At 35.3% G+C, this 23960-nt stretch overlaps 1 protein-coding gene across 16 annotated transcripts in view; it reads right to left on the minus strand.

Moving 5' to 3' along the window:
• The window catches only part of LOC129235951 (phosphatidylinositol-binding clathrin assembly protein LAP), a 102636-nt gene that overhangs the window by 17854 nt on the left and 60822 nt on the right, over window positions 1-23960 (minus strand). For 8 of the 16 annotated variants that reach the window (XM_054870845.1, XM_054870538.1, XM_054870317.1 and 5 more), the window contains 9 exons: window positions 22214-22316; window positions 19052-19173; window positions 18720-18913; window positions 18502-18638; window positions 10485-10647; window positions 10045-10387; window positions 9753-9845; window positions 5336-5563; window positions 977-1244 (listed from right to left, as the gene is read on the minus strand). In XM_054870845.1, the coding sequence (XP_054726820.1) occupies window positions 977-1244; window positions 5336-5563; window positions 9753-9845; window positions 10045-10387; window positions 10485-10647; window positions 18502-18638; window positions 18720-18913; window positions 19052-19173; window positions 22214-22316 (1651 nt within the window). The remainder of the gene's footprint in view (window positions 1-976; window positions 1245-5335; window positions 5564-9752; window positions 9846-10044; window positions 10388-10484; window positions 10648-18501; window positions 18639-18719; window positions 18914-19051; window positions 19174-22213; window positions 22317-23960) is intronic. The other 8 variants (XM_054870924.1, XM_054870918.1, XM_054870692.1 and 5 more) reach the window with 7 other exon arrangements.

Here is a 23960-nt window from a genome sequence, read left to right on the forward strand (position 1 = left end):
TGAGTAATATTCGTTCTCTAAAACTGGAGGATATTTACAGATTTGTCAAAGAATCTGAAAAATTCGCACAGGACTAACAACCTCTGTCACTGTCATTCTTTCCTATTACTTTCTCTTTTCTCCTTCCCTCCTTGACTATCCACCCCCTTTCCAGAGTTTTAAATACAATGGGCCTTTTAGCCTGAGTGTTTTAGGAGCCACCAAATCTCTTGGTGTTCCTTGGCTCGACCTTTTCAAATTTCAATTTCAAGCAAGCAACGGTCACAGCGATAGGGACGGGTTGCTGGAAATTAGGTTTAAGACCAAAATTGGAAATAAAGCTTAAGAATGGATACTTAAAAACTTGTGTTTTCTTTTGGGCGGCTAGCCTATTTATTTATTTCTTTTAAGTGTAGAGGATCGGAAGTCCTTAACTTGCATATCATTTAAAACATTTGCAGATTAAAACACTTTGTATTTTTATATTCATACAATACAATAAGTTTAGGCAAGGCGCATTCATTAAAGGTGCTGTCACTAGACCAACAACAATGTTCTGTACGTTTGATTGTCAAAGCAAAGTATTGGGAAGCTAGAAAATAAATAATGAATTCGCCTTGTTTCATTCTGAGCTGACAGCCTCATGGGCACGGCGAAAGAAAAGAAACAAATCAGCTGATCTACCAACACCAACTTTAATAGATTCGCCTTGAGTTTTGGGCATTTCTGACATTTTCAAATTCAATAGGTTTTCGAAAATCATATAAATATATGATTTTTTTTTTTACTTTTGACTTTTGGATTTGCTTTACACTGATTTGTGCTACTACATTTTGATGTGAATCGGTTCATGTTCTGTTAAAATTTAAACGTTTTGCTGTTTATTTGTACGTCAACTTTAGGTTTTGAAAAATTTTTGTTTCAGTCTCTTAGTTACATTCACTAATTATTTGTTTATGATTTTTGTTAATTTTTTTTTTCGTTTTTTACTACTCACTTTGCACTGCTCGATTTATTTATATTCAGATTATCTACAAGTGACATAAGTGAGCTATCCAAATCGCCGGTGAGTATTTTGCCAGTACTAGCAGGTTGTGTTTGCTGTTGTTGTTGGAGTTGTTGTTGCTGCTGTTGGTTGAGTAATTGCTGTTGCTGACTGCCGGCCAGACCCAGAGCACCTGCAGTGACAATATTCGTTTGATTGGCTGCGGCTGGATGTGTGGATGTGATGCCTGGCTTGAGGACATCACCCAGAGCATCAAAGCCTTTTATTTTCAAATTTGCGATTGCGATTTGCGATTTGGTTATATTTTTTGTTAATTACAAATTTGATTTTATATAAGAAGTTGGTTGATTAGTCAGTGGTGTACGTTTTAGAGGACAAAAGTGCAAAATTCACCAGATTCCATTTGATGATTTTTTATTTGTAGTAATTTATTTATTATAATTTTTTTTTATTTTTTGTTGTTGCATGAGAACGTTTACAATGAGGGAACCCAGAATATGTGTATGTGTGTTTTTAAGAACCATAGTTTTTATATGTAATGAACCCCGAACACAGAAAATGGGTTTTTCAGATGATGTTTGTAGACATTTTTTTTTTTTTATTTTTTACATAAAAAAGCAATATTTTGTAAAGTTAGTTGGGTTTTTGTGCACCACACCACACCAAAATGTTTAATTAATTTTTATTGATTTTTTTACAATGTTTGCACGATTTTTTATTCGATATTTTGCAGCATGAAGAACACACGAGGTTGCCAGTTTTGAATGTGTTTACCAATGTTTCATTGTTGTTGTAATTAAATAATTTTTTTTTTTGGAAATATTTTAGTATGTGCCACCATTTTTCCATTTTTATTTTATATATTTTTTTTTTATTTTTATTTTTTTTGCCGTAATTATGATACAAAATATGTTTTGTGAATTTACATAAAAAAGATAAACACAAAAAAGAGAAAGAGAAAAAATACATTTACAAAATAAATAATTATGACGATTTTTGTGTTAAATATACATACTATGTATACATATATATTTTTAAAAATTTTGACTTTTTTTCATTTGGTGAGAGAGAAGTACAAGAAGACGAGGTGAGCGATAATTACAGAGAAAATAAAAAACAAAACATTTGTACAAATCAAATGAAACAAAAAATGTAAAAAAAATATGTTAAATTCATTGGATTATTTATACATGTGCATACATATGTGTGTATGTAAGTTGTTTGTGGAGCGGAGTATGGTGTGCAGGACAAAGACATACATAGCTATGTATATATAAGTAAAATATTATTGTAGCTCGCCGTGTAAACGGTATTGTGCATGTGTGTGTGTGTGTCTCGTGTATTATGAAATGATAGTTTGCGATTTTTGCTGAGAGTTGTAGTTACTGAGCGAGAGTTTTTAGTTACTAAAAATGAGACCAAACATGCAAAATTTCACACACAAGATATTGTACAAACATACATACATAAACAAAGAACTCCACAAGCAGTTAAACTTATTTTATAGATAGTATATGCACTTATATCCTTGAACCAGAAAAGCTTTGAAGCTCTTAGAATAATTTAATTTACAAAAAATTTACCAATTAATATGCGCCCGAGTTAAGTTTTAGAATAATTTTTGAAGTAATAACAAGGTGGATGTATGTGGACAAGGTGGCGCAAAATTAATCACCCTATCGGAAGATTCACAGCGTTTGCAAATGGCGTCGTGTGTCATTCATATTTGACACCTGCAAACTAGACAGCTGCCGTTACAAACTGACAATCAACGGAGTGCGTAGAGGTCAAAATAAAGATTTCCAACACTCAAACCCTAATTTTTTTTTGTAGTTAGTAAAATGGTTTATCTAAAAACAAAATTGGATGATAATTTTGCGCCACTTTGTACGAACATAACATAAAATAATACCTTTTTTTTCAATAAATATATTAAAATATATTAAATTATAATACATGTAATAATAAACAAACGTAATAATAGTATAAAAATAAATAATAATAAGATAATAATAAAAGTTATCAACTATTTTTTTAAATTAAATGGCATAAAAAACATAAGAAATATTGAACTAAAAAAGCAAGACCAAAAATAAAATGAATCTTTTCCAGGCAAACTAAGGATGTGAAATGGAAATACATATACCGAACTCATAAACTAAGAGTAAGTGAAAATCGTTCAGTCATATTTTTTAAATTTTTTTTTTTTGCATGTCCCGATTTACACATTGTGACACCTGGAAGGGACAACACTGACGATGCTTCATTCCTCGTCTTACGGGCAAAATTGGTTTATTTTCTTAATTTTTTCTTTTTTCCTTTTTTTCTTTCCTTTTCTTTTTTTCTTACTTTTCTTTTTTCCTTTTTTGTCATTTATTTTCCTTTTTTTCTTTTTATTCTTTTTTTTCTTTTTCTCCTTTTTGTCTTTTTTCCTTTTTTCCTTTTTTCCTTTTTTCCTTTTTACTTCTTTAAGCTTGACAATACACAAAGTGTGTTTCCAATACAGTAAACAAAAAGCCCTCCCTCTCCATCCGTCCTTCTCCCGCGAACAAAATGTTTCCCTTCCAAATGTTTCGCTGTGTAAGTCGGAACTATAGTGTGCATCCTAAACATCAAAGTCCAAGCTTTAAACATAGTACTAAATTCGCGTTTCACATGGCTGTCAAAATCTATACAAATTGCATTGCCGTGAAATTTTGTATGTGCTTATCTCACGATAAATTAGTTCTCAGTTCACTCCGAGAAAACACCGCGCAACGTGCTAGCAACATGATGCCAGCAACATTTTTACACACCTATTTAAAATGCACATGCCAATTGAGCGAAAACTTCCTTTGCAAGTAAAGAGCCTGAGTTCGAATACTCTAAAGATATGGCACTTTTAAGCGAAACGTACTCGCAACGAGTGCAATTAATCTTCTCTATTTTTTTTGTGTGTCAATATTAATGTGTATTAATTTCTTTAAAAACACTTTTCTTACCAAAATTTGACAATTACACGATACACTGGCGATACTCATAAATTTGACGTTTCTTCTGATTTGACAAAAATGTTGCTAGCAACATTTCACGGCAAGCCTAATGCATGTTGCTAGCGCAATTTCACGAAAAATCACTGACTGATCACATGATTGTTAAACAATAGTAACCATTGCTGATACTTTACTAATTTAAATGTAGATAAATTTTAAAATATATTATATAATATTGTATGTTTTTAGATATAAACTTAATTCAAGTAAATGCGGATTTAAATAAGCCAACGATTGTTGAATTTAACACAAAAAAGTAGTATTAAAAATAAATCTTACAACTATGACACGTTCACACTGGCACACGCCGACAAATTCAATATTTTGAAAAGTACATTTTCTAAAGCCAAATTAAACATAAAAAACTAACAAAAGTAAGAAACCAAAGCAGCTACCTCGCAATTAAATACATAAACTGAAAAAAAGGACGAAAGCAAATGTACGATACTAAACACAACAATAAGCCAATCAGTAAGAACTTTAGAAAAAACAACAAGAAGAAAAACCAATGCCTGCATCTGACCACTTCACATTGGTTTCTGATGCCGTATCAGTAGATCTGCGGCTGCAGGGCTGTGTGTCGCTGGCTTTCTGGCTTGTGTGATTTTGCATTGACATTGATTGACAAGCGAACAAACGGAAAATTGACACGCCGAGAGAGTACACAATGAAAAACACGTGTATGCGTACTCGTAAAAAGCAACAAAGCACGGCAAGGAAGCAGGTGGATTTACGAAAAGCATTGCAATGAGCTGACGTGGAGGGGAATAGTGTAGTTAAATGAAGCAGAGCGACGGCGGCGTGTTTGCGTGTATGGGTGTGCATGTATCAGACAGTGGAATATTACATACAAACAGTAAGAGGTAACATTTGCAAGAATGAGAACAACAATAACAACTAGGAGAAAAATTAACGAGTGAGTGAACGGCAGAATCTTTTCACTGCAATGCTTTGGCTTTATGGTATATTACTTCTATTGTTGTTATTGTTGTTGGTATTAAAAAGTCTTTAAGTGACAATTTGGTGTAACAATGTACTGCAATGCAAGGTAATCTCGGAAAGCGAGCACAGAAAGCGTAAACTGTATTAAAAACGACGCGCACACACACATATATGTACATACATACATACGTACAAACTATACAAATACGAATAAATATTTATGAAGAAGGTAAGCAAACAAGTGTGAACATGGAAGGAAAAGACACTGCAACGGGTCACAATTGCTCTCTTATTTAATTGAATGTTCATTTCACATGTACATATGTATGTATGTACGGGCATTAAGTATACATGTACAATAGACATTTCTCTTCACCTGGAGGGAATTGTTGTGGCGCCGGCGCCACCGCGGCTGTTGTATTCATAAAGAACTGTTGCGAGGCTGGCGCTCCCTGGGGCATATAAGCGGTATCGCCGAGAGCTGATGTGGTGGAGAATGCCGACTGTTGTTGAAGTTGCGATTGTTGGGATGCGCCAAATAACGGCGCATCCATGGTGTCGAAGAACGGATTTGGTAAGGCTGCGGCGGCGGCGGCGGATGAGGCTGCAGCAATGGATAAAGAAGGCACCAACAAGATTTCCAGCAGTTTTTTTTTGCATTTATTTTATTAATTTTTATTATTTTGATGCGAGTTGCGTGATTGGTTTTAGAAATTTTTGGGCAGTATAGGCGTTTCAACACAATTTTGTTCGCGTACATTATTTTTTTTTACATAAAAAAAAAACGTAAAATAGAATTACTGAAGTACTTAAATAAGGAAAATGTAAATAAATATTTAATGCAATGTTACTTATGTAAACTAGTATTGGATTTTGCTGACCACAAGCCACAATTTTTGGTAGTCAAATTAACGCAGCCATTATTTCGATGTATATTTTATTTCGAACTTCTACTAAAACAAATTGTTTATGACTGCCAATGTGTTTTTTTAACGCCTTTAATTGCCTAGTTTAGTGTAGCACAGACAGCGCAAATTAAACCAACCCAAACTAAGCTAACCACTCTTAACCGAACCTAAACTAAGGCAAGATAGTCGTATCAATGAGTAATAAGAGAAATTTAAAAAGAATAGAACGTGTCTCTTTCCCCGTTTCGGATCGGCCTGAGTAATATTAAGGGGAAAAGAAATACGTTATTTTATCGGAGGAGGTCAACAAAGAGAAATTCGGTAATTTTACAGTTTTTCTTTGATAAAGGCGAAAAGGCAAGCCAGTGACAGGCCGATGAAATTGTGAATGGTGTTTATGGTGCCAATACTGTGACAGCTAATTACTAATTAATTCGTCAGGCATTTTTGATGTTAAAGAAAATGTCGATAATATCAAAAACGTCGATAAAATCAGAGAAATAATCGAAGTTGGCCGAAACATCGCCCAGGCGCTAGAGATCGACCATACGAGTAAAACAGTTGTATACCATTTGCGGAAAAATTTTAAGCAGCCTGATATTTAAAGTCGTCAACTTGTCAGACAATTCCTGTAGAAAAATGCCTTTATTAAGCTTGTTAAGTGCATGAAATCGCTGATCTTTGCATATACGAGGTGTGTTCAAAAAGTATCGCGAATTTTGTGTTTTTTTTAAAAATATTTATTTATGCATTAATCTATTTTGTCCCTTTCAAAGTAGTCCCCCTGGCAGATCTGGGGAATACAGTGGCTGTGGCTGTGGCATCATTAATGTGTTGTTTTTGGCCACAAGCAACGATGTGTGAGCAGGGGCGTTATCGTGATGCAAGAGCCAATTTTTGCTCTTCCACAAATCCGAGCGTTTCTGGCGGATTGCTTCGCGCAAATTGCGCATAACTTGCAGGTAATATTTCTTATTGACCGTTTTACCCTGTGGCAAGAACTCATGATGCACAACGCCCCTGCAATCACTGTAATCGAAGAAAACGGTAAGCAAAACTTTTACATTCGGCCGAACTTGGCGCGCTTTTTTCGGTCTTGGTTCGTGCGGCAGCTTCCATTGAGATGATTGAGCTTTGGTTTCCACGTCATAACCATAAACGCACGATTCGTCACCAGTTATGACCTTCTGAAGCCAATATGGGACGTCGCAGAGTCCAACATCTTATTAGCAATGTTCATGCGATGCTGCTTTTGGTTGAAATTGAGGAGTTTTGGTACGAATTTTGCGGCGACCCGTCTCATGCCCAAATCATTGAAAAAAATCGAATGGCACGAGCCAATCGATATGTCTAAGTCCTCAGCAACTTTTCTAACAGCGATTCGACGATTGGCCAATACATTTCTTTCACTTAATCAATTTGTTCGTCTGTTGTGGAAGTGCTCGGGCGTCCGCCACGCTTTTCGTCGTTCACATCTTCTCAGCCTTCTGAGAACATTTTGTAGCACCGATAAACGTTGCTTTGGTCCAAAGTAGCTTCTCCGTATGACATAGTCAGCATTCCAACATTCGGAATGCATCCGCGCTCTTAATTTCGTTTTTCACACAAAATTTGATACAGGTTCTTTGATCCATCTTTTTGAATAGGTAAAAATCTAAGAAACACGTGCAAGCAAGGCAGCTGTCAACAATTAACTGAACCTTCAAAATGGCCGAACTGGTCGGCATGAGTGAGAGACATGAGTACCAAAATATCGCCACAAAAAAATCGAAATTCGAATATACGTAACCTGCGAAAATTCAAAATTCGCGATACTTTTTGAACACACCTCGTACATACCAACTTCGTATAACGCTTACAGGCTGTATTTCCAGTGACGTTTCATCAACACACCATACGATGGTAGGAATAAGGAGTTTTATTCATTATTTGCTATTGAAACTCAAAAATAACTAAAATTAATTAAAAAGTGTATAAAACCATAACCTGCAAATTTTGCGGATTTCGATATCCATTAGCAGTGTTTGATAGTTGAAATGGCGCTCGGAATTAGAGATTAATTAATGCAAATAATAAATATAAAACTGTGATTTTTTAGCTATTATCTTCTTAAACAGTTGGTTTAAACAGCTGACGCTCATTTCGTGTTTTTTTCACTGTCAAACATCTTCATGAATCGTCTTACAAACGAACAACGCTTGCAAATCAATGAATTTTATTATAAAAATGCGTGTTCTGTTAAGAAAGTTTAAAGTCGAAAAATTGTGTTCAGCGACGAAGCTAATTTTTGGATCAATGGGTACGTAAATAAGCAGAATTGTCGATTTTGGAGTGAAGATCAGCCAGAAGAATTGCAAGAGCTACCAATGTATCCAGAAAAGGTCATAGTTTGGTACGGTTTATGGGCTGGGGGTATCATTGGACCGTACTTCTTCAAAGATGCTGCGAATCGTAACGTAACTGTGAATGGTGAGCGCTACCGTGAAATGATATCCAACTTTTGTTTGCCCAAAATGCAAGAGCTTGACTTGCATGACATGTGGTTTCAACTAGACGGTGCCACATGCCACACAGCACGCGTAACAATGGACTTGTTGAGAGGCGAGTTCGGTGAACATTTTATTTCACGTTCGGGACCTGTCAATTGGCCACCCAGATCGTACGATCGTACATTTTTTGTGGGTCTATGTTAAAGCTCATGTCTATTCAGACAAGCCTGCTTTAATTAACGCATTGGAATACAACATTAAAGCGTTTATATGTGAGATACCGGCCGAAACATTGGAAAGAGTATGCCAAAATTGGACTAAGCGGATAGACCATTTGAAGCGCAGTCGCGGTCAACATTTGCATGAAATAATCTTCAAACATTAAATTATATAGACTGTACTATCGATTTCAATAAAAATTTCATGCATTTTTCTGAATTTTACGTGTTTTTTTGAAAAGCTTTCCTATAGCTCTTAAAAAATCACCCTTTACATACATACACAAACATTTGACTACCAATTTGTTGGATGGCTCGTAGACCTAATTTTTTTTCTTAACTTTGGCCTTTTTCCTACACAAACACGCCTCTAAAGCATACATTCCAAAAAAGTATAAAAATGCAAAAAAAAAATTACGTCAATACGGTTTTATATTAAATATACAATAGAAATATACGCCTATAAATATATGTATGTTTGTGGAACTAGACTAAGCGCAATGGAAAATCGCTAATAAAAGAATTATTGAACCTTTTTCTAAGCCACTAACCGCTGATGGGTTTAATTGTAATTAAAAAAAAAATGATTTTATGCTATAGAAATTCGAATATTCGAAATAGCTAAAATAAATTGATGAAACTTAAAAGCATGTAAATATATAAAAACAATCTTAAGCGCTGAATTCCAGTTCGCCACAGTAACTTAACACCAAAAAGTTGGCAAGTGCTAAATACTTATAAATATGTATGAGTAATTGCAGTTGTTAATAAGTAAAATACACCATCGACATTCAATAACTTCAAACATAGAAAAATTAGTTTGAAAAACACTGAAATATCTACACCAATCGTTAATAGAGATAGCCCTTTTTTCAAATATTTTGTTAAACATATAAAAAAATTAAAATTAATTACACAATTTGTATTTACAAAATTAGATTTGGGAGAACAGTTTTAACAGTAACCATTTAATTTGTTAAATAAATAATTAGTAGTTCGAAAACAATAAATAGGAGGTTTGGAGAAAGCGTTTTCGGATGGGGTAGGAGCATTTAAAATCGATCACAGGAATTTGGGGTACTAAAGGATGGGGGTTTGTTTTCGCTTAGCGCGCACAGAGTAGTCGCACACGCGCAAAATTGCATTGGCTCTTTAGAAAGTAAACAAATTTCACTTACCGGTTGGTTCAGTATTACCAAAAACGGACGAGAAATTGCTGTCCGAGACGAAAGCATTTGCAGCCGCTGAAGGCGCTGCAGCACCATTAAAACCTGGATGTGACGAGGAGATGTGCAAATTAGTATCTTACAACAATTAAAATATCCAAAGAAAAATAAACAATTCATAACTACGCAAGTGCAGCGGGTACGAGAGAGAATAATCGTCAAAATATTACATAAGACACAATACTAAGTAGGTACTAAAAATAAATACAGAAAATAAACAAAAATCAAATCAAACACATTCTACCATTATTATGCATCCAAATATTATTGGCATTTTGTGCACCACCTGTTGCCGCTGCTGCGCCGCCACCAGCGCCCACGCCGCCTACGGGCGCATCGAACATATCAGCAAATGGATTGCCCAATTGTAGTAAGTCATCGGATGCTTTGGTGGTGGTGCCGCCTGCAGCACCACCACTTGCGGTGGCAGCAGCCGTACCGGCAGCCGTTGCCGGAGCTGCACCAAACAGATCGACTATCGGTGCACCAGCGCCACTGGCTGGCGGTGACGATAAGAATGGATTTGTTAATGCAGCACCAGCACCAGCGCCACCACCGCCTGCAGTGGGTGAAGAGACCTTCGATTGCTGTAAACGTGAAGAAGTGAAGAAGAGATTACGTAGTCTTTTTTGTTGTAGTTGTTATCAATTAAATAGTCATCAGCATCAATATTAGATTACTTACTTTGTACTGATTCATAGCCGCCTCCTCTTCGGCCAATACCTGCGCCTTCAATTGCTCATCGATGCCATTGGTTGTGTCGAATTTGCTGGATGCGGCAGCTGTGCCGAATGATGAGCTGGTGGAAGATAAGGCAGTGACAGCGGATTTTACATTCTTTTGATTGCTATAAATGTGCTCAAACCAAGGTGGTGGTGTAGAATAGAATTAATTTTTTTGTTTTGTTTTTTGTTTGATTATTTGTTTGTTTTTTGATACGACGTGCCAACAAATTCGATGCACTCGTCATAGGAAGTCAATAAAATTGCATCGACCAACAACGTGTAGCCAACGAAATAAATAGATTTTTGGTTTTTATGAAACAAGCAAATAAATGGCAACCAAATTATTGTATACAACAACAGCAACGCCAATGGCAATAATGACGACAACGACGGCGATGACGACGAAGAAGCAATTAAAACATATGAAATTAAATAAGAAAGATAAACAAACACATAAAATTGCAAATAAAATACAAAAACTAAATTAACTAATAAACAATAAATAAATAAACAAATACAAAAAGTTTGTAAACTAAACTACAGTTAACTACTACAGGGCAAGTATTCATTCACGCAAATTTATACCACAAAATTACAAATAAGAGAATTTTAAAATTATCTTAAACGCTTTTAGACACAAGAAAAGCGTTCCCAAAAATACGAGGATGGGCTATTTAATAGCCTAACTGAAACCACTACATATGAAAGAAGTGCGCACGCGCCAAGCGCTAGTGCCTCGCTAAGTTATTTCTGCAAACAAATCAGTTAGCCATGGCCCTCGTTGGCATTATACAAGGTGAAGTCCAGAATAAACAAGACTGAGCTAAAATAAAGGGTGGTTAAATTTTAAGGGCCGATGTTGAATGTGAACCACACCTAAACGTCAACGACACCGTTGAACTTCTTTCTTTGGGGTTATTTGAAAGAAAAGGTGTACGTCAATAAGCCAGCAACAATTCAAGAGCTAAAGGATGAGATAATTCGGCACATTAACGGCATAGAATCTCAATTATGCCTCAGCGTCATCGAAAATTTTGACCATCGGATGGAGGTGTGCCGCCGAGGCCGCGGCGGCCATTTGGCCGATATTTTGTTCCATACGTAATTGAACCATACCAATATTATCATAATAAAGAGAAGTTACAATAATTTCCTACAAAAATTGTATTTTATTCAAAATCTACACCGGCCCTTGAAACTTAACCACCCTTTAGATAAGGAACTATTTGCATTTGGTGGTCTTTGGAGGTGTGCCGCCGAGACCGCGGCGACCATTTGGCCGATATTTTGTTCCATACGTAATTGAGCCATACCAATATTATCATAATAAAGAGAAGTTACAATAATTTCCTACAAAAATTGTATTTTATTCAAAATCTACACCGGCCCTTGAAACTTAACCACCCTTTAGATAAGGAACTATTTGCATTTGGTGGTCTTTGGAGGTGTGCCGCCGAGACCGCGGCGGCCATTTGGCCGATATTTTGTTCCATACGTAATTGAGTCATACCAATATTATCATAATAAAGAGAAGTTACAATAATTTCCTATAAAAAATGTATTTTATTCAAAATCTACACCGGCCCTTGAAACTTAACCACCCTTTAGATAAGGAACTATTTGCATTTGGTGGTCTTTGGAGGTGTGCCGATATTTTGTTCCATACGTAATTGAGCCATACCAATATTATCATAATAAAGAGAAGTTACAATAATTTCCTATAAAAATTGTATTTTATTCAAAATCAACACCGGCCCTTGAAACTTAATCACCCTTTAGAAACGACCGGAGCTTTGTTTTGATAACTTCGAGTTTATTTATTCAAAATAGTTCCCTCCGGCCTCGATACACTGTTTTGCGCGATCTAAAAGCTTTCTGAAAGAGTATTTCAGGTCATTGACCGGAATGTCCTTCAGGATGACAGTACAAGCCTTTTGGATGGCCTCTGCGGACGCAAAACGTTTTCCTTTCATGGCCAAATGCAATTTTCCGAATAGACAAAAGTCACAGGGAGCCATATCAGGCGTATACGGTGAGTGATTGATGGTTAAAATGCGATTTCTAGTAAAAAAATCAGTCATAAGAGTGGATCGATGAGATGGTGCATTATCATGCAATAAGTGCCAGCTTCCTCCCTCGCGGTATTCAGGGCGAATTCGACGAATGCGATGCAACAAACGCTTCAAAACGCCAAGATAGAAATTTGCATTGACGGTTTGACCCATTGGCACGAACTCCTTGTGGACAATTCCCTTGGAATCGTAAAAATAAATGAGCATCGACTTGATTTTTGACTTCTCCAAACTTGGTTTTTTCGGTGGTGGCTGGACTAGAGCCTACAATTCGGCACTTCGACGCTTAGTTTCAGGTTTATGTTGGAAACACTACGTTTCATCACCAGTTACAATGGTGTAAGGTGTTTGCCGTTTTTCCTCGCCTCTTTAATGAGGTCTTTCGAATATTGAATTCTGAGTAATTTTTGGTCCTCAGTTAACTTGTGTGGAATGAAACGTGCACAGACCTTTCGTAAGCCCAAATGATCAGTTAAAATGCCATAAATCGATTTTTTGCAGATATTCAACTCCGATTCCATGAATTTTAAGGATGATTTCAGTTCATTTTGGATAAATTGACGAATACTTTCGATGGAGTTTTCGGTGATTACTGATTTTGTTCATTGTCATTTATGTCCTCACAACCACCTCTGAAACGTGTAAACCACTCACGAACTCTGGCTCGAGATAGACAATCATCGCCATCAACTTTTAAACTTTTTAAAAACAAAATTTGATATTAGCTCTTTGTTCCGATGTCACAAACATACTCACACTTTATATGCAATAACTTCGCTTCCACTGAACCGATTGTCACCAAACTTTCACTGGAAGTCAGCTATGGATGTAACTTCCAACGCACTAACTCATTAAAAAGATGGCGCCATCAAAAACGTTTTTATGACGCCAGTTTTTGGACTTCACCTTGTATATAATTGTATTTTTTCCTGTTTCGCCCGAAAAAAATTTAACTGTAAAAATACGAAGATTATCTTTTATATATTGCGCCTTTGCGACACTACGTCTGATGAGCTGTAATTTTTTAGCATAAACTTACATTTTTCTGTTTGTTATTTTTTGAGTGAGTTGAAAACTTCATCTCGCCCAAAAGATGGAATTAACTCGTGAGCCTTTTCGTGCGATTTATTACGCTTTTCGACGTGAATTGTCGAGAAAAGAGTGCATTGTTCAACTTACTACGACTTTTGGCTTTGGAGCACCACACTTGGCTACTGTGAAACGTGGCCGTCGAGCCTTGCAGGATGAATTTCATGAAGGCCGTTCAAAAACGATTGTTGGGCCAGAATGGTCAATGCCCAATGTTATGCTTTACCGCCAGATCATCATGTGGCATATCGCGAGATAGCAGCATCCTTGGGCAATAGTTTGACCAGCGTACATTCAATATTGCACGAAGATTTGGTCGTCAAGAAGATTTTTGTCTCGTTGGACACTGCATAATTTAATGATAAATAAAAGAGTCGTATCGGTTGGTGTAAAGAAGTGAGACCCCAATGCACCTTCTCCTTGGATGTTGAGCTGTAGCGCAGAGAAGGTTGAGACATCTAGCCCAACTGCAACCAGAAGAAAGGCACATACGCTCAATCGAACCCAGCTCTATCATGAGTTTAATAAAGGGCCGGGTCTGGTTGAGATACTGTAATGAGTGGAGGACACAAAAGACCATGAATTCAAAGTGCAAACTTCGTAGAAAATCGAATCTAATCAAAAGAAGTATTGGGGACATCCAGTCCCGGTGATTCAAAGCCCATCTATTAAATCCCAACAGGTGACGAATCTTGGATCTAAGCAAGGGAACAATACCGCACTCGACAGTTTGGGTGTTCCAAGACGAGCTTAATCAAACAAAAGGTGTTCGCAGAAGCACTTTAAGGCAAATGGTCGTCTGTTTTGGAAGTTTTCTGTAAATCTAGTCATGCCGCAACTGTGCCATTAGAGAAGCTTAAAATAGTCCATTCTGAGTAGTATGGAACCATTTGTTTGCGGAGAATTAAGGAAAACCAATCGCCTAAGACAAATCATTCTTCACCAAAAACAATGCGAACTCTCACGTATCGGCTCACACAAGAGTTTTTGAACACTCAAAAGAGAGAAATAATATGTTGTCCACCTTAGAGCCATGATTTGGCATCTAATGAGGTCTTTTTGATCCCGAACATCAAAAATAAAATGCGAGATCAATATTTTTCAATGCCTTAAAGGCCCTTAAACAGCTCGTTTTGAAGCTATCCACTTCTGAGTGGCGAAAGTGCTTTGATAATTGGTTCAAGCGAAAGGAGAAATGCATTGACTTCCAAGGAGCATATTTTGAAAAACAATAAAATCATTTTCATTATTACTTCACAGTGTTTGCATTATTCGGCGCAAAATATAAAAGCCAACCCTCGTATAGCACACAAATTGTAGTGAAATTTTACATGAAACTTGGATAAACTGCTACTAAAATTTATAATTCATTGGAAGAAGTGTATGGCAAATGAGAAGTCGGCTCTCACAAGCGCTTGTAAGATATAAGCGGAGAGGAAGTTGAAGATGACTCGCCCTCTCACTTCAACCAGCGATGGAAATACCAAATATTTTGTTATCTGTTTTGAGCTATGCACATCTCTTAGTCAATTTTACCATCTTCACGCTCTTGTTGAACTCCGCGATGTTTGAAATGAATTTCTCGTTGATTTGATTTTAAAAACTAGGAAGCAAGAGCAAAACAAGACGGTAAGAAAACTAGTTCTACAAATTTTTTAACAACTCAAACCAACAACTGTTGCAAAAAGTGCTTACATGACACCAATTCTAGTATTACAATGTTTTTTTGAAAGCTCTAAACTCTATTATTGGATTTTTTTGGAAAACTTTTAACTGTATTACAACAATTTTTTTTTTTTTTTGTTTTTGTGAAAAACTTTTAACGGTATTATTAATTTTTTTTTTGTGTTTTTTTTTTTTAAAAAAGTTGAAAATTTATTATTAAATTTTTTTTTTTTTTGAAACCTTTAAAATTTATTTTTAGATTTTTTTTTGTTTTGAGCACTTTTAACTTTATTATAACAAATTTCCACAATAATTACACACGCCCATATACTTCAAGGCATTCCACCCAATCTATGCCCGTTTTGCAACTCCACCCTGAGTATAAATCAAATTCTGTCTTCACTACTTTCGCAACATTGACCCTCTTGAAATATTAAAATATCCAACCGAAGACAACATATCTATATTATATAACTATCTCAAAGATACTGATCTCCTTCGTCGGATTTAATCGAGCCATAATCAACCTGCCAGCCGAAAGCCTCCGATGCTAGCGCTGAACTACTTTTAGTTTGTATAATAATTTTATTGTTATGTAAACCTTTATAAAATAAAATAAAATAAAAAAAATAAATTTCATTTTTTTTTTTGTTTTTGTGAAAAACTTTTAACTGTATTATAACATTATTTTTTTGTTTTTTTTTTTTAAGTTAAAAATTTATTATTAGGTTTTTTTTTTTTTTGAAACTTTAAAAATTTATATTAGATTTTTTTTTTTAACTTTAAACTCTATACTACAACAAATTTGTTTTTTTTGTTTTGGTGAAAAACTTTAAACTGTACCTATTATTACATTTTTTTTTTTGAAAACTTTAAAATTTATTATTCGATTTTTTTTGTTTAACTTATAACTTTGTTATAACAAATTTAATTTGTTTTTTGTATTTGTGAAAAACTTTAAAATCTATTCTTAAATTTTTTTTTTTTTTATTTTTTTTTTTTTGTTTTTGAAAAGCTGAAAGTTTATTATTAGATTCTTTTTTTTTTGAAAACATTTAAATTTATTATTAGATTTTTTTTTTACACTTTTAACTTTATTATAACAAATTTCATTTTCTTTTTGTTTTTGTGAAAAACTCTATTCTTAAATTTTTTAATTTTTGAAAAGTTGAAAATTTATTATTAGATTTTTTTTTTTTTGAAAACTTTAAAATTTTTTATTAGATTTTGTTTTTTCTCTTTGAAAACTTTTAACTGTATTATAACAAAATTGATTTTTTTTGTTTTGAAAAACTTTAAACTCCATAAGTGCAATTGTTTGATTTAGAAGTCTTTAATAATAGATCACATTTATTAATTGTTTTTTTTTATTTTTGTTTTTGAAAAACTACTCCTTTGTTTTAAGTTGTTTGTGGATAAACTTTCAACCAGAACATTTATTTTTATTTCTTTTTTTTTATTTAAATTATTAAATTTTTTGTTTTGGAAAACATCTAAGAGCCGTTTTCTCGTCTTAGCAATAGAGTCACTTTCTAAGCGAGGCGATTCATTTTACTAAATTTCCCCTCAATTTTGTTTCTCAACAATTCGAAGGCAAAAATTTGTAAATTGCGAAACTACGACAGCACGCGAGTCGTTTATTTGAAAGTTCCAATTGAACTGAATCAGTTTGAACATAGCTACAAAATTTTTAAGAGAATATCATTTGAATTTTAAATATATCGGCCCGATAATTTAATATGCGCTTGAGGTAAGGGAAATGGGTTTAACGCCACCATAAAGTAGGTGGCAAAGTTGGAGGTTAGTTGAGAAAGCAGCCCGAAGAAACTGAAAATTTTATGGCAATTAAAAGTCTACTTTAAGCACAAAAATACCAAGGCAACAAACTAAAACTACACAACCAATCAGGCGTAACGTAAATTTGTGTGTGTCAAAAATTATTAAACTACGAAAAAATTAACACAAAATAATTTTCGCTGGCATGGACTTTATGGTCCTAGATTTTTAAAACTCTTTCAAATTACATACATAGATAATTGAAAAAAATTTAACAGCAAAACAAAAAAAACATTATCTCATTTAATGCGCTGTAAGAAAAATGTTGTCAAGGCATATACCGGGTGTTTTTTAGAGGTGGGGAGTATTTATTTTTTTGTAATAAAACGAAAAAAAAAAAAACAAATTGCAAATTTCAATTCGCAACTTCCTATTAAATCTGGTCTTCGACGACCTGTTTTTTACAAAATGGCGTAAAATTAATCATCCAATATTGTGTTTAAATAACATTTTTACTAAATAAAAAAAAAAAATCAAGTAATGGAAATCTTTATTTGGGCCGTTAGCGTTCTATTTCTCGTCTGTTTGTATACTTCAACTGTCTAATTCGTAAAGTCAACGCCATTTGCAAAATTATAAATCTTACGATAGGGTGATTAATTTTGCGCCACCTTATATTGTACAATTGTACATACATAACTAAGTCTCTTTATCTTTTTGCAATATTCACCATATTTTTCTTGCCAACCTCATAAATCAAAGTTCCGAACTTGTACGAAATACACAAGATTAGGTTGACCTGGTTGGCTGAAAGTCATCACATCATCCTATTGGTCCTTAGTGGTACCAGATGGAGGTTGCCCTTACGTTTCCTTACGTTTTCTGCGTGTTTTGCGAAGCGCTGAATCTTGCAAAATCTGCAGCTAGCATTGTTTGCAATTCACATCTTGCGTGTGCCGCTAACAAATTGTGGCCCTACCTACGATAGTTCATACCCACGATAAGCAAACATTTGATAAATTTCAAGAAATTGTCATCAACATTTTCCACTTTCTAATTAGAATCTTTAGAAAAATTCTGGGTATGCATTTTATAGACGATTTAATTTTATTATAAGGAAGTGTAAATTTGAATTCACTCAAAAATCGCGTAATTTTTTCTTCAATTTTTTTGTCATGCCATGTTGACCATTTTCTTAGTTTTCAATAACACAAATTCGCCCGCAATTGCAAATAAGAATAGAAAAAATTATTCCCTAACACTTTTCCAAAGCCCTTAAACTCCTATTACGAGAGTTGTATGCAGCTTCAAGTAATCAAATAATCTTGCGAAATCCAAAAAATAGTTGTTACAAATTTCAAAATGAAAAAATACCTTGCCGTTTGAGTTGGTGTATTAGCAGCAGAAACCTTTCGTCCCTCCAAAGTAGCTAAATGTTGTTCCAAGGCATCCAACAGAGAGCTCGGAGCCTTTGTCAAATCGGGAATATCACCTTTGTCAATGCCAACATTCTGTAAGAAGGTAAACCAATAAACAAGTAAGCAACATTTCATTTTTGTTTTTGGTTTGTTGTGTTTTTCATTTTCACTCACCTCAGCGACTTTCAAAAATTCACCAACGCGATCCATGCGCACCAAAAACTTTTTGTACAAATCCAAAGCATCGCGTGCGTGTTTCTTATTCATATCGAAATATTTCTCGAGCAAATTAATAATGCCATCATTATAGCACGCAAACAACCGTATCAGATCGCGGAAGAGCAGCATGAAACTCATGTTGATGACACCTGTTGTCGTCGTGTTTGTGAAAAGTGAATGATTGGAACGAATGTGAGCAGCACCATTGATGGTGGAAAAATGCGCGATTGAAAGGGAAAATAAGAAGTGGTAAATAAATTCATGGCACAAATTGGCAAAAAACAAACCATTAGATAAGTCATTGGACTGGCAATCGAATTCCAGTAGGCCATCCAACTGTCCTTGCAGTACAGGTAATGTCTTTAGCAGCTTGTCGGCATTCATGGTGCGTAGAGAGCCTTCCTCCTTGCTGTGGTATAAAAAAAAACAGAAAATATAGAAAAATGTATTAATTGAATAACGTACACATTTTTTCATTACAAAAACCCCGAAGCACAAATTTCCTTCGTGAATACCCTCACTGCTGTTTCATGTTGCATGACTAAGCAATCTGCGCAATTAAGCAAGACAGCTACAGTGGTGGAGAAAATAATGTAAACATAATAAAAAAATTAAGCAGCCATAGATAATTTTTTTTCGTAGGAAACGAAGCGCTACTCCACAAGTGTGCACAAGTAATACAAGTGTTCGGAGGTTGCCAAGTCGTTGAATAAGTCGCATGGGATAGTGCTTCCGAGTAGTGATTGCCTAGACCATTTACTTGATATGCTTTGCTCGGTGGGATGTGGGGAAAATCACTTTGTGTTGCTCCATTTGATATTCTGTGCCCTTATGGAGTAAGCGCAATAAAACATAAAAACTTAATTGTTGCCCCATTTTTACTCGAATATACTTTTAGACACCTTCCTTAATGCTGGTATGCAGCTTTCAAGAACTTCGCAGACGTTCAAAAATGGCAGAGATTTTTTTTTTTTTCTTTTTTTAATATTCTTAAAACATCGGCAGCCCCCGTCGCGATATTTGCGGCTAAACGACCAGTTGCCTGGCGGCCATGGGCTGCAAATCTTATGTGGCTCCAGTCTATTCGAGTCGAGAAGCTAAGCGCCGGAATGTTTGGCCAGTTGGCACGACACGAATCGGAAATCGATGTCGATATTCACGCTGCGCCAAGCCAACATCATGGACCGATTGTTGGTAAAAAAATCGACACAATTATCCTGAACGTTAAATTCAACCAACAACAATGTGCCGACCAACTATATATATATAATTGGCGCGTACACCCTCTTTGGGTGTTTGGCCGAGCTCCTCCTCCTATTTGTTATTTGTGGTGTGCGTCTTGATGTTGTTCCACCGATGGAGGGACCTACAGTTTTAAGCCGACTCCGAACGGGAGATATTTTTATGAGGAGCCTTTTCATGGCAGAAATACACTCGGAGGTTTGCCATTGCCTGCCGAGGGGCGACCGTTATTAGAAAAATGTTTTTCTTAATTTTGGTGTTTCACCGAGATTCGAACTGACGTTCTCTCTGTGAATTGCGAATGGTAGTCACGCACCAACCCATTCGGCTACGGCGGCTCGCCGACCAACTGGCTTCGACTATTATTGATGAACCATATCTTGAACTTCGATGTTTCAGAGAATTCGTTCCTACAATAATCGGTTCTACGTTACCGGAACGACTCGAATTTAAGTATATCCGGCCAAGGACTGTCACTCCATAGATGTGAGGGATGTACATGATGCTCAACAACAACAACCATGTTTCATCAGCTTTCCGAATTGGGCACCTTTTTTAAAACCTTCGGTTAGACACCCGGGTCTGGCCTTTTTTCGTCCTGATCGACGATCTTTTTTAAAAAGTTATATCCATAAATAAATAGAAAATTAGATTTTAGGAAGTTACCTGGAAACTCAAGACGTTAGCTATAATATAAATATATTAAATTCACGTTCAAAGTCGAAAAAGTCTGGCAAGACCCGGGCGCCTAACGGAGTGTTAATTGTGGTCGAACTTCGCTACAGGACGAATGTCGGAAAGTTGCTGCTGACAGAATATGAGCTGAAATAGTCAAGATTATGAGATTGAAGCCAGCTTAGGCATTAGTTCGCAAATGAACCCTAAACAAAATCACACAATCGCCTGTATGGATATTTCAAAATGAGCCAAATTCATCAAAAATATTTCGCGAGCGATGCACTTCGCGGCAAATGGACGCCTGTCCCTTCAGAATAATTGGACCTGTCGCCATCATGGCATTGGAGCGACGTAAAAACCACGGCAGTCGATTCTACATTACCCATATTTATATCCGATTTTATCGTCCCATATTCATATCCGACCAAGCACCGTAACTTTAGCAACACTCTACAAAACTTGATGGAAAATGGAAAATATTGTATGCTATTGTAACCACCAGCACAGTAGAACGTTCAATTATAAATAGTGCGCCAACATTTCTTCGAAAAACAAACATCGTAAAAGACCAACTCATATCCACCACGACAATGTAAGCTCTCATACATCGGCTCATGCGCCGTACAGTACTGCTATGGCAGCCAATATCTTCGTATTACCGCAGAACAAAATAAAAGTCGGGGAAGAAGAATGCTAGAATAAGAGATTTCGCCTTCCAAATGCGCTGTGACGTCCGGCTCCGAGAACATACAAACAAAAGGAAGAGGAATTACTTGTTTGTCAAGAGAAGGAGCCGGCGAAAGCAATAGAAATACAAGAAATTATACACACTTTCTTGCCACGGCATCGTCCGCATAAAAACGCAGGAAAACTGCTTTTGGATGTATTTTTGTAAGTCGTGCTCTCACAATTTAACACACGGCACTTCGTTTCCATTATTTTGTTTAGTTGAAATGTCAAAAATCGCAATATTACCAAGCCATTCACTGAATTTTCAAACACACATGTAATTTCTCCTGCTTTTGTTTGTTTGTTTTGTATTACTAAGGTGCCTGACGCCACACTTGTCAAAATCGCGCAAAATTTTTGGGAAGACGTCACCTTTTGTATTTAATTCGCCTTGGTCGAGGCCAACCTTTTAAGTGCCTGACGAAGCGTTTGATGCGTTCAAATATTTTCGAATCATGCTTCAATCGAAGTGGAAGAATGAGTACTTCAAAAAATGGCTTAAATGCATGTAAGGTGTATTGATTTTCATACCCCACATTTTGAAAAACAATAAAGCCGTTTTGAATTATGAATGGTACATGCATTTATTTTTACTTTTTAGCCCAAAACTTGAATAACCATCCTTGTTATGAATTTGAAAATGCGTTAATGAATTAAATATTTGCTACCGATTGCGGTATAAAATTTTCAAAATAAACCGTACCCGTCGCTTGTTTCTATTATTTCTGCCACCACTGTACGTATATGCATGTGTGCATGCAATACTTCATACATTCATTGATAATTCATATCGGACTTACCCGCGTTTTACTTTGCAAAAATCAAAAGCCATTGCACGATATGAGAGCGACTTTTCATTCAAGTATTTGGCGTAGCGTCGTATGAACGGCGACATATCGTAGCCTGTGGGGAGGGCGGAGCAAAGAGAATAAACACTTAATTATTAAGTGAATGTGAGATAATTACATTATTACTGAAATAATTACTGGATTAAAAACTAGCATACGGAAGTGGAAATGTCATAGAATTTCTACTTGAAAATCGATTTTCTGTGTTAAGTGAAGTTTATTATTTTATTGAAATAAATAAAAATGTACAAATATCATATAATAATAATGTATCTACTCATTTAGGTTAAATACAATATAAAATTAATAATACCATAAAATTATTAATAGCACTAATAATAATATAAAAAGGTAAAGTACTGTTAGAGCCTACGGGAGAGTTTGTTGGTATGCCTTTAAATTTCATTTACTAAACTGATTTGTAAGGGAAAATTTATGATGTTATATAAAAGTATATAGTGGAGTGCCCAGGGGTTTTGACCTCGGATCTCGTAGGGACTGAATGAATTGCCATGTAACCAACAGGATTTTCTTTTGTATGCTCTAAATTGTAACTTCTACCAATATTATATTGTGCAATTAATTTTTTCATTGTTTAAACAAAAAAATATGAAAAATTAATATATTGGAGCATAATATTGATTTGGAAAAATTTTTTTTTTAGTTTTACGTTAAATTTTACTTAAATAGATAAAGACAAACATCTTCCCAACGTTCCATTTTATTTTACGGGTCGAAGAGACCTTGAGCAGGTAGTCAAACTTGAAGAGGGGAACGGCAGCTGCGGCGTACTATGAATTTGTTCTGGCTAAATCAGTTATAAGTGACACGTGTTGAGCGAATGTTGTGAATACGTAATAGTGAAAATTTTGGGATTTTATTTAAAACAATTCCTACTTATGAAAAGAAATGTAAATCTATTGCACATGCAATAATATCAGCAGTACGACCGTGATCATTTTTATCACCTCTTCATATTACTTTGGCTGTGATGTTCCATAGAAAATTCGGCTCCAAAAAATTTAGTAACTTTTGCAAATTCACCAGTAATAAAGCCTGAAACTTTCGTCCAATTTGTACAATACATGATAATGCAGATTTCAATATTAACACTATCGACGGTAAAGGAACGTTTCATTATATGGGAAGTATTGAAATAGTAACTCCAAGTGATGGTATACAACCTCGACAACGTATCAAACGTTTAAAGACTCTCCCTCCTGAATCTGAATTTGTCAAAAAAGGTCATATACCTCTTCAAACATATCCAGCGTCTGCAGGTACAGGTTTTGAAAATATTATAATCAAATTATCAGACGTTGAACCGATCATCAAGAAATTTACTGGAAATGGGCAATTGAATAATCTTTGATGAAAATATGCCGTTAAAAATCGCTCAAGATAAATTTCTAACGAATAAAAAAAATAAATCTCGCCTAATCGAAATGTTAAGAATAAAATTAGCTGATAACAATATTTTTACATGCCAAGCGGAAAGCGATGCAGATAAATTAATTGTTGATACAGCAATTAGTTTAGAATCTCAAAATATTGTTGTAATTTCTGAAGACATTGACGTCTTGGTTGTGTTAACGGCATTGGCGCCTACTGATCGTGAAATATATTTTTTAAAACTATCCCGAGGCAAAGTTAACCAACAAATATTTTCATCGAAAAGTTTAGAAAAATCTCTACCAGC

Source organism: Anastrepha obliqua, chromosome 1 (genome assembly GCF_027943255.1).
Source record: "Anastrepha obliqua isolate idAnaObli1 chromosome 1, idAnaObli1_1.0, whole genome shotgun sequence".
Taxonomy (NCBI): domain Eukaryota; kingdom Metazoa; phylum Arthropoda; class Insecta; order Diptera; family Tephritidae; genus Anastrepha; species Anastrepha obliqua.